This window comes from Phalacrocorax carbo, chromosome 2 (genome assembly GCF_963921805.1).
Source record: "Phalacrocorax carbo chromosome 2, bPhaCar2.1, whole genome shotgun sequence".
Taxonomy (NCBI): Eukaryota; Metazoa; Chordata; class Aves; order Suliformes; family Phalacrocoracidae; genus Phalacrocorax; species Phalacrocorax carbo.
The window spans coordinates 82,626,022-82,640,924 of NC_087514.1; the positions used below are offsets into that span (position 1 = coordinate 82,626,022).

The 14,903-nt window shown below is 37.0% G+C and overlaps 1 protein-coding gene across 1 annotated transcript in view; it reads right to left on the reverse strand.

Annotated features, from left to right (window-relative positions):
• MARCHF11 (membrane associated ring-CH-type finger 11) overlaps nt 1–14,903 on the reverse strand; it is a 32,816-nt gene that overhangs the window by 7,194 nt on the left and 10,719 nt on the right. Inside the window, exon 3 of the mRNA XM_064441727.1 lies at nt 672–864. Within this exon, the coding sequence (XP_064297797.1) occupies nt 672–864 (193 nt within the window). The remainder of the gene's footprint in view (nt 1–671; nt 865–14,903) is intronic.

Below are 14,903 nucleotides of genomic sequence, written 5' to 3' on the forward strand. Positions count from 1 at the left end.
AAGGGATTTCTATTTAATATTTCTGGGTCTGGTATATTTTCAGAAATTTCAAAACTGGTCAAAATAGCTTTGCAGTAAATTGCATTTTCTTTTATAAGATTTCAGATAGAGTTAAATGACTTGAGACTTTTAAATAGTATAGTAAGTTACTATAGTTAGCACTATTCAAGTGTTTCATAACCATTTGTGATGTACAAAGAACTCATGTCTGTCTTCTCTGTTCTTTTCTTTTACTAGCACAGTGACCTGTATAAGTCTGTGCAACTTAATTTTGGATATGTAGTTTGATGACATCCTCAAGGGCTTCCTCTACACTTCATGATGGTACAATCTAATGCAAATTGGCATCAGTAGAAGACTTGACAGCATTTCACCTGTTTAACTTTCCGAATTTTGCTAGGCATGTATTTTTTTCAAGCAATTGAAACTGATCCTGTTCTCACCACTAAGATCCTGGAGAGACACTTTGATGAATCTGAGAGTAAAGTTTCTTTGGTTCTTTTCTCTTTGCAGTATTTGTATCACTGTAAAAAGCAGTATTTGCCAAAGGTACCAGCTGAGAATAAATCTGCAAAGAACTGGAGTGATCGATTAGAGTGACCAATTAGAAAAATAGATATAGTCACAGTCTTAAACCACAGTCTGTGCTGTTTAAAGATTTTTGAGCTTACCTATGCATACTAGATCCATAAAACCATACATTCCATAGCAGATTTGAAAAAGGATGTCCTTTCTTTGCCATACTGCATAAGGGCTGAAGGCTGACCATAGAAGCCAAGTCACACTTGCTACTAAGAACAGAGATCCTAGGATTACAGCAACCATCTGCACTTTCTCAACCAGTGTTATAGTAATGCTTTGCCACTAAAAGAGAAACAAAGTTGTATAAGATAAAAATGTTATTTTCTGTGATGGTACATTCAACTCCACTTTTTTCCTGAAATCAGAAAATATTTTAATATTTATACATATCTTCATAGATCTTTACTAATATCCTTGATACTGACATTTTACATAATTCTTTTTACCTATTTCACTTTTAGTTAAAATGAAACTAATAGTTGCTTCCCCACCCACTCCAGTGTCACTATCATCACCATCTAGCTGTGAAGTTCAGAAGGGTTAATAGTTTTACTTCTGTTTTGAATATATAGACACAAAAAGATTTAGCCTTAGGAATGGAACTCAGCTTTTCATATTTGTAGGCTAATGAAGAGCATAAAAAAAAAATGTTGGGAAGACAATCTTAAGCATGTTTTATGTTAGCATGACAATTTGAAAATTACAACTTTCCTTTCCACCCTGCCCCCCTCAAGACTGAAGCCATTTTTCACTTTCCTGCTGTCATCAAAGAAGTTCCAGGCTGTCTCCAGACATACCAAGTGAGTTGGGTTAACCAGTGTTAACATTACAAAAAGACGCCTGCAGTCCAGTATGGGAGCAACCTGAAGACTCAGGAGAAGCCCTGAATATAGGTGCATGAACATTTCTTTTCAGTGCACCTCAATTACGCCTGCTTTTCCAGGGAAGGCTGTATCCACTGTATGTGAGGTGACTCAGGTTTATAGTGTGACAAGATTTAAACATAAAAGAGTATGCTTACTGAATTCTGTCAAGATAAGAAGAGAAAAAAAAATTTATTAGAACACGGGGTCACAAAAGCAGAACACAGCATAAGGAAAAAAGCATTCTAGGCTCCCCTTCACATATATGATCTTTCTGTGCCATAATTTTCTAAATTAACTTGGCAGACTCCCCCCTCTAGCCCCATCACCTATCCCAGAGCTAGTATGCAGACCTTGTTGACTGCCATCTTTCCTGTTCCTAACTTTGAACATACCTCTCCCCTTATATGGTTGCAATAGCGAATAAGTGGAGAAAGAGCTGCTGAAGTATTACCTCGTTATTACCCTATTACCTCTTTCCCATCTGGCAATTTTTCCTTTTTACTGTTACTTTATGAAAGCTTTCTCTTTTTACCAGCATTTGGGTATCCTGTACTGTATGACTGGAGGATGTTAGAATAATTCAAGTGGCAAGGGGCTGTGGGAGGTCTCTAGTTCAACTTCCTGCTCAGAACAGGGTCAGTGATGAGATCAGACCAGGTTGCTCAGGGCTTTATTCAGCAACAACTTGAAAACCTCCAAGCATGGAGACTGTTCAGCCTCTTTGAGCAACCTGTTCCACTTTTGACTGTCCTCAGGCTGAAGAACTTTTCTCTTAAAAATTTTTTTTCTTATATCCAGGCTGATCCTCTTTTGTTCCAACTTATGCTTTCTTCCTCCCATCAAGTACCGCTGTGAAGAGCCTGGGTGAGCAATGAGGTCCTCTGCCCCTTTCTTCTCTTTCAGCTTTTTCCATTAACTTTTCTACTGTTGCCTAATTTGCACATCAGGTACTGCATGTCTTCTCTTGTTGCAGCCTTCTGAATATAATAGTACAAAAAGATAGCTGTATAACAATTTGTAAATTGCCTATCTTGAAATCCTATCCTTTTATAATGAACTTATTAAACTCATACCATCTGTTTCATTGAACTTCAGGTTTTGGAATGGGGCTATTCATACTATATATACACCTTTTTTTAATGGTAAAGCAACTATGAATACTCATTTCCTTTGTTAGAAATTTTTTTATAAGGTCAAGGAAGGTCATTAACCAGTGATGCATGACGGAATGGGTGAGCTTCTCATGACTTAGACATAACTTGTGTACAGGATTTAAATGTCAGGACTGAAATTCATGGAACTAGGAATATGTTCAACAATATTATTTTTCATTTCTCAGCTGAAGCCACATAGTGTGACTTGGCAGAAAACTGTCAAAAATGCTATTGGTTATGTATCTCTTTCTATCTTCTTTCATTATCAGTGTGAGACAGACCTGTAATAAATTTGTTTGGAATGCTTGAAATCAAAGTACATTTACATGAAGTAAAGCTTTAACTGTCACAAAATATTAAACTGTCAAATTCATGGAAGAAGCTGGCAATAAATGGAAAAAACTGTTATGTCACTGAAATAAAGAGCAGATCTTTCACAGTGCAGTTTCTGCAATGCAGAACTTCATAACTCACTTCAGCTTATTTAGATATTTTTTTTTTTAACTTAGATTACTCATAATTATTCTTCAAAGATAGCACCGAACAGAAGGAAACGTAGTCCAAATGTTTGGGATAAGTAATGTAGCATGCAGTCTAGATACAAAGCCCGTCCCTTATTCTGGTGTTGTCTGACAACCAATTTCTATTCCTATCTCCCACTCCCAACCAGAATCAACCATCCCTACCACCCATTTCCATCTCATGAAGGCTTTTGTTGGCTTACCCAAACTCTTTTGTTCCAGAAAAGCTTGATCTTGAAAAGACCTAAGAAACATAGACATAATCTTCACTTCTTCCTAGCATGCTACCAGCCAGAAAGGGGTCCCACTCCAACCACTGAGAGAACGCTCAAGCGTTCCACAGGTTGTAGTTTCTAACTCCTTTGCCTTTAAAAATCAAAGAAAAGTTACAAAACACAAACAACAAACTAAAACAACCAAGAACCCCAAAAGAGAGTTGGATGTTTACTTCCATTACTTTTCTACTTTGTGGTATTCACTGCCTTTCTTCTACAAAAGAAACTGTAGTCCTCCACCTTCCTCAATATCAAGGTCAGCAATAACCAAGCAATAACCAAGCAATTTAAACATTTTAGGAAAGTTACCTCCCTGATGAGATCCCACAGTAGGTAGAGAAGGAAGGACTGTATGCTTAAGATGGAAGGCATTCAAGAGTCCCAGAAAGTCCTGTGTGAAACTGCTAATTCGCCTCCTAGTGCTAGGCAGTCTGCCATAAGAATCCAACACTGTACAAGTGATAGGGTGGGATGGATTGGTATTAAGCTCTAAGATGATCAGTTTGGTTTCTGTGTATGCCCCTCCTTAGTGCTAAGGGCAAGAAGACTGTGGATGTTCCTCCTGGCTAACTCATCTCAAGTGAAATTTCCTCATCCCTGTCCCCCTCCGATCAGTTTTGATTCAGAACAGTCTGAGATTGCCTTTTGGGAAATTAATGTCTTGATCTTTTTCCCGTAAGTTTTGAGTTTGGGTACTAACTATAAAGAGCAAACAGATCTTACTGAGGCGTGCATGTTCTTCACATAATGAAGAAGGTATTATGCAGTTATGACATCATTCACATGCACATAAGCTTGGAAGGTTGAGTTCTTTACTTAGCCGTAGACAGTATTACCCATTAGGCAACGAGAGGGACTGCATAGGACTGTATTGTATGGTGGCATTGCATTTCATAACAAGGCTCGTGAAGAGGAACTGGAGTTGTGGCCACACTGTTTTCTTCTACCTGGAGTCTTACAGCATAGCTAATACGTGTGAGTATACACTCTGACACACACCCAGGAACAGAAGACTCCTTTTCTAAGAGTAATATTCTTTTTGAGGTATCAAAACCAGTTAAACTTTATTTGATTTCTCACCATCATTTACCTTATTGTATGTCCTGTTACATGTTGTTATAGTCACTTCTCCTTTTAATGTCAAATTAATGGCTTCCGATAAAGAGATCACAAAAACAATGCAGTAAAAATAATTCAGCGATAGTTAATGTGGAGATATTGCATTTAGAATTTAACACACTGAATTATTTAACATTCCAAACTGAATGATCTCATTATTAGTGTGTCATAATTTAAATCCATTATTTCCGTAATTTTTTTCTCCTTTTCTCCATATAACTTGTCTCACAACTCTTAATTGCTCATGATTATAAATTATATTATGATTTCCTGATTTGTTTTTGTCATTTGCTGACTACACATTACATGATCAGTAACAGATCTTTTAGCTAAGTATTTTGCCAAGTTAGAAAAGAGCTATACAGCCTTTTAGTGTCAGGCTCTGTAAAGTACATGACCCTAAAAACTAAATATTATGGGAAAGATAGCCATTTTTGCTTACAAACTAGGAGTTGAAAGAAAATTTTAAATAGTTTGCATCCAGATAACTATAATAACATGAGTAATTTTTCAGACAGATTCATAAAAAAATTTCTCATTTAAGTATCTATGAAATAGGATCCCGTTTCATATTCCTTCCCATCATATCTGTAGTGTTTTAATGTACCACACTGTCCCTGTTGCCCATGAAAAGAACACATTTTACTTTAATATACAATGCCGAAATCTTTCCTTGAAAATGGTGCCTTCAAAAACAAAATATAGGTTCCTGCTTCTGATTTTAATGTAAGACTGTCTGTCCCTTGAAAACTTCCAACACTTCTACTTCTACTGACACTTCATTATGTTTGGTTCTTTTAATCTTTTATTTACCACTGGTCTTCCTTTCATGAATCATTAGGGAGTCTAGTACATTATTGGTACACTGTAGTTCTAATGCTGATTCCAGAAACATTCTAAAGCCTCTGCCAAGCTGAAAAACTGCATAATGTCTTATTTTTTGAGGTTGAGAGTTACAGAAGTTGAAAGAAACATATTGCTGTGATGGATTAATTGTTAAAGAATAAAGTTAATACAGTTATATGCATGTCCTTACTAACATAAAGACGGATATAACATTAAAAGATCTGTCACCTTCGAGATAAAGTGATATTAACTTGTCTGTTTTCTTAATGGTGCCTTGTAAAAGCCCATTGATTATTGTAAAATACATGGCAGAAAAGTGATCTAAAAAGTACTGACTGAGACTGTGCTTGTACTTTGAATACATTGCATGAAAAATGTCTCCAGTGAAACTACAGGTTTTCCTATGTCCTTAATAAAGAACGTATGAAATTTCCTTATGGCTCCCCAAATGTCTACCTGCTTCAGCTGTCCCGGTTTGTAATCCACCAAAATTCCTTAAACCAAAGAGCTGCTGGGTGTTACCCCACTCTGATCTCCCAGAAACACAGCTTATTATGGACACTGCTGACTGAAGCCTCTCATTCCCTCTAGTAATTCTGGAATGCATATTTTATATAAAAGTAACTAAAAATCGCTGGCAGTGACCTATTACAACATAACATGATCAACCTGAAGAGACATCAATTATATGACTTCAAAAAGTTTTTGTTGGCTTGCTCTAATTGCTCTGATTACTAGAACCAGACAGCTCTGACAAGAAAAAGTTCTTTCCTACTGTCATTCATTATGCATAATAGGGTTTGCAATCTGAGTACGTATGAATAAAACTCTTACAGAAGCAAAAGAACACAATTATTTAGGTCCAACAAACCATTTCTGAAATGTCTGTTCCCTACTTTATCTTGTTACTAGTCAAGATGATTACCTAATTACATTATCTAACATGTTTTGCAGTAAGCACACATTGACTACGTGATTTAATATGCAGTGATATTGTTAACTTATTGGCCAGCCTGGATAGCAAATGCATAGTTTTGAGTACATGCACAGACACACAAACATTTGAAATGTCATTTTTGGCTAAAGGCTTCTACTTTTATGTCTTTTTTGAAAAAAGAATCAATGCCACAAAAAATGCAGCTCACCATTAATGCTTACCTATTCTGATAAATCATTAACACATAGAGCGCCGGGAGTCATAATGCCCATTATCTTTTCATGTATCAGAGAGCTGATGAACACAGATAGTTCTGCTTGCATGTAACTTCTCAGCCTGATTGGAAGGCTGTACCAATATTTTACCAGGCATATTCTGAAAGCATAATGTTTACTGTGGAGCTACCATCCATCCATGCACCGCATAAGCAATTTAGTTTCCAGAAGTGTTGGCTAACTGCATGCACACAACTGAGTAGAACATCTACACCTACAGTAGATGCATCTCGAATTTCTGAGTGTCCAGAAGCCTGGACATCCTGAGCAATGCATAAAATCTTCAAATTCTATTATATTCATTTTTCAAAATCTTACTATTTATTGCACATTCACTCTTAAGCAGAAGAGTATTTTACCTTACAATTTTTTAAAATGATGTTAGAATCAAGATCTGAGACCACAAGCAGAGCTGAAAAATTATTAGTAGTTTTCTTTCGCTGCTGGCCAAAAAATAAAAGGAACGAGGCAAGACTGCAGGATTTTGTGACCATTTTCCCTCTCTTAGAGACAGAAAGTGGGTATTTACATTTAACGGTACATGGAGGTGAATTCCCTCTCCACTTTGACGCATTCAGAGTTTCTGGAAACATCAACTCCTGTTGATTAAGATAAGGATATTAATCCTGTCTGTTAATCCTCCTGGCTACTGAAATAAGGATTGTAATTTTATCCAGTCTCAGAAGAAAGACTGACCCTTTAATGATGAGCATATTTAAACCAGGAATCATTCCACAGGAACTAATATAGTATTCTCAACACCTAAAAGCATATGAAACAAAAATATGAAACCTGCTAAATGTCCTATTTGTACCAAATAGTATTTTCTCCTAGTTCTTAATTTCAGCTTTTTAAGAATTGCCTGTCATTCTACCAGGATCAAATTCTGTCCAAAATATATATCACAGAATACTTAAAAGTCATGGTGTGTTGTAGAGATGTATCTGTGAGAAATCCCTACAGTTAAAGTGAATTAGTCTCGGTTCAGCTTTTAACTCATGTGAGACTCTAACCAATTAAGTTTAGCTTAGTGGCTTCATTCACCAGTATTTTGAACATTCCTTGGACGTGTGTATATTTGGTGAAAGCCAGTGAATGAAAATTACCACTCTACATGAATAAATACTATTCCTACTGTAAAGTAGGAACTGTTCAATTTCTGTTGCAGCTTTATTGGAAATACTGAGTTTCATTGCAACCTGGCCCTACTCTCGATAGCATTATCTGAAAATTAAATATGAATGAATGGAGGAAATGAAAGCTTGCCATAGTTGTTGCATTCTCTGTAACTTAAAGATGATTTGCAAAATTAAACCGAAAAAAGCATAGACTGCCATGTTATGGATAGGTGAAAAAAAATTATTCTAATTACTAACAGTTATTGTAATTCTAACTTTTATTCCAATCACTGAGAGGCAGTAAGCCTCAGCAAGATTAAAAATCAGTTGTGTGAAGGAGGTCCTAACAATTTTCATTCCACCTAGTCACTTAGGAGGGTTAACCATGTTTTACCCACACAACACTCTACTTCCCTTTGGACACGGACAGTATCCAAGAGGGTTCTGAAGTTGCTATTTCCTTCTCTCCTGGGAAAGGAACTGTTTGTAAATTCTAGCTAAAACTGTTGAATACTTTTAACTAAAAAAAAATGCTGAGCATGAGGCTCAGATATTAATGCACTCACAGAAGATGCGCAAAAAATTGCTCAGCATGGAGGGGCAGAGCAAGGCTCTTCTACTAAAATGCCCTGGCTACCAGTAAGTACAGGGAGGAATCATCTGTTCTTGATGTCTTCTCATCTATCTTATTGAAAGTACTTAAGTATTAATTCCAGTTCATTTACTGAAACCCACATTTCATCTCCTAGCTCGACTTTCTGAAAGTACTGGCTACTCTTTCTCTGTCTTTCTGACTCTATGAATAATTAAATAACTTTTACAACGCATACAAGAGGAAATGCAAGGGGTTTATCTGAGAATATTCTACACCCTAATGGTTGGTTCATGTCCTTGTGTGAGACCTTGACTCAAACCCACTGTTCACCTGAGTAAAAGCAAGGTTTTAAATTTCCACCTCTAAAAACACTATTTTAATAAGTGAGATTTACACGGTATTCAGGATATTCAATAGTAGAATTCCTTCAAAGTACTTTATTGGAACATTTCCAGTTTCCATACAATACATAGATGTTCACTGAAACAAAGAGAAAGCAAATTAAATTGATTCCTCTGTTCACATCACCTCCATAGGGATGAGTAAGGAGACGATTTTAGTACAGTACAAAGCATCAGGACCTATTTCTAACACTGGCCTATTTCAGTGGATTCTGGATGCTGAAAAAGAGGCTATGAAAAAGCCTTTCCTGGAAAAGAACGATATAAATGATGTGAAGGCATATAGTTGGAATTTGATAGATCAATGTTCCCAGTTTACTGAAAGATGATGGAAAGAGGACTCTTCTAAAGCATTTAAGTGCTGTAAAAGGGGTAGAAAATGCGAAGTATTGATGTGTTTTTCCAATTCAGGCACAACACAAAATGATGTTTAGGTGATGGAGCCAAAGAATGTAGATGTACAAACAAATTCAATTGGACAAGCACATTTAGGAAGTTGTAAAGCATCAGTTACCAACATTTTGTTTAAAGTATACAATTTTTACTGCTTTCTGCTACCTGCTTCTAGCAGTCTATGAATCCAAAGACATGAAATCGGGTAGGGCATCGCCATCTATTGTCACTGGATTCCCCAGCATCCTGCAGGAACATTATTCACAGCTGAGAATCAGCGACTTCACAATAGTTCTGGCACAAAACAACCCTGTAACCTTGGTTAGGCACAAAGAAGCACCTTTGCTGTCCAGTCTTCTTCTTATTGCTATATGGTAATGATGTGTTTCAGCAGTGAAGGGTAAATCGCACCAGAAAATTACTAAGTACAAATATTGGCCTCTGGCCATTTTGGCCCCAAACAAAAACTAATTCATAGAATGGGATCTGGAAGACACACAACATGAGAGAAGAGACAATCCTGATTTTAAGTGCTTCTTTGTAAGATATAAAACTAAGGAAACTTCAGATTTTGAGAGCAACAAAAAATTGAAGAGACATATCCTGACTTCAGAGGTAAGGCTGTTGCCTTTTCTAATCCCTAAGCAAGATTACTTGTATCTTGGGCGAAGGTTAAAAGGCAGGATGATAAGAATATGCAGGTATTATCTACCAGCATGTAATCATGAAGACGACATTCCTGTGTTCTGGCTTGTACAAATACTGGCAGAGCCTGCTCTAAAAGTCAATTAGAATGTAATTTATTAGATTAGTACATCAATTAGATTGATTCTGTAATCAATTAAATTAGCAATAAATCTTCACTTGAAGATGATTTAGTCATAATTATAAAATTTTATACTGTGTAAATAAATATGGTAAATAACATTCTGCTTGAAAATTTGGCCTAATGGAAAAATTATCTTATTTATTTAATTGTTTTATATATTACGTATTATGTAAAATAATTAAACTAGATATTAAAATATGCACAATACATACATAGTTATAAGTGCTGATATAATGTATGCTTGCTACAATTAATAATTAAGTTATTAATTAAAAAACCCTAATAAACAGCAACATTTAAAAAATCAATTGCCTTAGTTTTTTCAGGTACTGCTAAGTAATCACAACTACAAACTAGTTGGTACTGTTGTTTGAATAAGTAATCACATTTTTTCTAATAGTTTGGGGTAGCCATGGTTTTGATCACCCAATCACTTACAAGAATCCATTTTTCAGATCTGAAAGCATATAAGATGTAGTGCTTAATTACAGAAAGTGGCAATTTAGATACTAAGCATCATCAAATATGATAGCTCTATCTGTAAAAAAACAAAATAGTCGCCTTTATAGTATACACTGCACCAGAAACTCTGTATTTCTCTCTAACCATATCATGAATATGCCTGAAATCCCTTGGAGCAATTACATTAAATTGCACAACATAACTGATGCTTTTGAACACCAAAAAATCCCAGTTTTCTGACTTGTTATATTGTGCATCAGCATTCATAATACTGCAAGAAGCAACGGTTAGAATATAAAAACCTGTAATATCCATTCCTATCACTGTGTTAGAAAGCCCCTAAACTATAAATTGTTCTAGGCTTAATGGTGCTTATATGACTTACACATAACCCATGTGCCATCTCTTGCAGTACAAATACAGATATAAAAATAAAAACACCCTCAGTTGCTCTCAAATATATGAAGTACCTAAGAAAATGAAAGATAAGTACACGCTGTCCATATGGACAAAAACACACGTATCTGAGAACCACTTACTCTTCTGCAAATTGTTGCTTTTCGAGTTTATGTCTATAAACACAGCCACATTTTGTTGTCTCTAGACAATAGTCCCCTCTTTACATTCACTAATTATGTATGATAGAGGTATTGGTCTTCTTTTCAGAACAGCAGCTCTCAGATTGCTCTGTCCTACAGTCAGCACTATTTCTGGATTCCTTGACAATATTAATAACAACACTTGAGCTCTGATAAAACTAATTTAGGGCACTCTTGGAAAAACACATTAGTGGTCCTGTAGGATATAAGTCCTGAAACAACTTGTTACCCACTTAGAAAAATTTTTGCACACGGACTGCCACTCTTTTTGACTTGTCTGGAATGGATAGAAACAGGCAAGCAGATCTTCAAATGGCTCTGGTTCTGCCATTGTAGTTAAGACAAAAAAGTTCTTGATACCCAAAGTTTGTGAGCAACTCACCGTTACAAGGACAATGCCTAATGAAGAAAGCAGGGAAGGTTTCTCCATCTCAGATGGAACGCTCACTCATTCACTAGACTCCGAGAAACATCAAGACTAAACTGAGAAAATGCAGAGCATCTAAGACTGGTGGCTGCAGACAAAGATATTGGAACATGTCTCAGCATTGTGAAATAGCTAGTATAAGATCTCATGGATCAAAGGACACAAAGAGGTAACTGGCTTAGACATCTGGTAAGGGGAGGACCTAATACTCTTCAGGTAGGTTTGCCCTGTCAGACCTGGCTCACTGTTAGTAACTTATCCAGCATCCAACTCTAAAGTAGAGAATATCGACTATGGCTCAGTATCCTACAAAAACTGTATTAAAAAAAAAATAATCAGGAAAATGGCCAGTATTCTGACACTGACACCAGACATCTTTTGCTATGTTGTAGTGAAGAGGACCATTTCTGCTCTATTTGCCTTACCTCATAGAGGATTCTAAGGGAGAAGAGAGATTGAAGGAAGGAATGCACCATTTCTCCAGTCAGGGAGCTGAGAATGAGTGGATACTCTCAGTGCTGAAGGAGAAGGGTTGGGATTTTTTTTGTGACTATGAAAACAAGTCTAAGCAACCTTCCAAAAGAACAGCTTTTAGAATGTCACTTCTAAACACCTGCTCATGTCCACCACAGTGAAGCAGCTCGGCCTCTCAGCCAACACGTTAATTGAGTCCCGTGGTGGAATTCTCCAGCAGGCAGTTAAGCAGCTGCTACTTTGGGCACACAACACCCTACAGAGATGCCGAGTACCACAGGCACACTGAGCAGTAAGATCGCGGCCTTCTAGCACATGCAGAAATTTTCAGAAAGTGATCTGCTTTATTAATGAAAATAAACATGAGAGATGCAAATTAATCACCCCTTTGGAGCAATGCAGATTCCCACATGAATTTGAGTTTGTAAATAAAATTATTTAACTTTTTAAAGTCATTTTCACATCATAAAACATATTCTACAAAACCCTCTTCCCCCTTAAGGGGGCTTCAGGAAAGATGAGGAAGGACTCTTTATCAGGGAGTGAAGTGATACGGCGAGGTTTAACAGTTTAAATCTGAAAGAGGGTAGATTCAGGTAAGCTATTAGGAAGAGACTCTTTACTGTGAGGGCGGTGAGAGACCGGAACAGGTTGCCTGGAGAAGTTGTGGACGCTCCTGGAAGTGTTCAAGGCCGGGTTGGCTGGAACTTTGAGCAACCTGGTCTTGTGGAAGATGTCCTTGGCCATGGCAGGGGGGGTTGCAACTAGGTGATATTTAAGGTCCCTTCCAACCCAAACTGTTCTATGGTTCTATGATTCCCCTAAAGTGAATGGAATTAGGTCTTGATTACCAGAAGAAAAAAAAATAAGACAGTGTAACTCCTGTTGAAACAGGTCACTATCCCAAGAATCTTTCTGACTTCTGTCACAATACTGGAAAAGAAGTAGTCAGCACAGTTACTGAGAGGAGTAAAGAAATAGTCACAAATTTAATGACATATGCAAGGGTCACATACTTAGGGATTCATACAACAGAGGCAACAATTGTACAGTATTTAGATAACCTGGCCAATTCATCAGCAAAGTTAGGGAAAGAGAAAAAAGGAAAGAGTGACACTGGGACAAAGACATGGCTTCTTATTCACACTTCAGATATGTTAATTCAGGGTCAAAGGACATAGTACTGTGGAAATGCTAGATGATTTTTAAGTAAACAGACTTGAAGCCTGTAACTCTGAACCCGAAGAGGTTAAAAGGGAATCTTTTGGAGGATATCATGAGGACCTGATGCATGAGAGTTGTACAATGAAGGCAAAGATTCACTTGTGTCACATGATAAACACCAAGACATCTGAGAGTAACTTTGAACTACTGAAACCAGTTTCTCTTCTGAAATAGTCTAGGCTAGAAGACTGAAGTCCTTAGATCTTGTAGGCCCTAATTGCTGTGGCTAGGTTCACAGCAATTATACTGGTGAGATCTATGAAAGCACGAGGGAAAGGCCCAGAGGAAAGATGAGTTTCTAAAAGCCCCACAGCCATAAACTCTTCCCAGTGAATGCACAGCAGGTTTTCCACAAATTTCTAAACATATTCAAGTATGTGGTAACCATATCAACCCTCAGTGGAGAAGCTCTGAAGTAGACACATTTCCCTAGAATAACCATCAATTTCACATATTTTCTAGATCTTTTACCCAAGGCTATAGGATGAACAGGCTGAAGTAAAGGATTTTGAAACCCCTAAGATGCATTTGATGGTCCCTCTCCTTATACTGAGTAGTGGATGATATGAAGATCTTTCCCTTAAGTTTCACAGATATCAGAAGGCATCAGTAATTAATCAAATTACTATTTGGTGGCAACATCCAGAAAGCAATGAGATGATATGCAATACTGTGTCAGTGCTGCTTGAGGAGGAGGTGACCCTCTTTATTAAGTCTCAGAAGGATTTTAAGTCATTGTTGTACATTTAAATACAGGCAAAGAGTCCTTTTTAGAAGCTGACATCAAATAATTGGAGCCTCTGATGATTCTTGTGGTCACTAAAGAAGGAGATTATGTGGAGGACAGTGTTGCAGGTGCAGGAAAAGGCTGTGAGTGTAAGAGTCCTACATTCTGTTAATGATATTCTGATGTGAGCCAGTGAGCTCACATCAGCTGTTATGCCGATTCCTTCAAGTAAAATATATCATATTGCTTTCTTCCTATGAAACAGCAGCGCTGAAATTGAGATGCAGAATTTAGTCATCCAAGGAGGAACATGATATGCTGGAAGTAACCACAAGTTAGAGTAGACTTTAAATTACAGATTGCTGAGGTAATAGCAATGAGAGATACATAAAGCATTCCATTAACAAGTAGACTCGGTCTGTCTGTCTGTTCTTGCCTGGTGGGCAGACAAAGCTTCTTTAGCATGAAAGAAGAGAAGGCATACTGAAGTTTACACACATTTCCCCAGATACAGTTTCCTGGATGCCAATTTTATGGAATTTGCCTTTTTCAAGATCCTTGTAGTGCTTGGAATAATCTTCTTCCAGTGTTAGCTGAGTAGCTAAATACACATGAAGCTAGCAAGTATTCCACCTTGATGGTAAGGTTCATGACTTTCTGAAATTACTACTGAATTATTTATTTAATTATATCTGTTGTTTGGGCATAAAAGACCAGGAAAAAAAATGAGCCCTGGCTCGGGAAATGGCCTTCATCCAATAATATAGTTTGTGTAGGTATCAATATGGTGTATTCCTGTACTGGAAATATGCTAGTCACAGAAATGCCAAAGTTTAATATTGCCATGGAGGGAAGACACTGCCAGAAAAATATGCAAAAATATAGGAGGGGGGAAGTAATAAAGGGAAAGGAAACAGCATGTTGCTAAAACTGGAATACTCATTTTCCGTCGGATTCACTGAAATATCAATAAAAGTAGTAGGAAAAACAAATGCAGAAATAAAGAAAATAAAAACCTAAGAACCCTATGGGAAAAGTCACGCAGGCAAGACTCATTGCAGAGAGAGTGCCCCTGACTC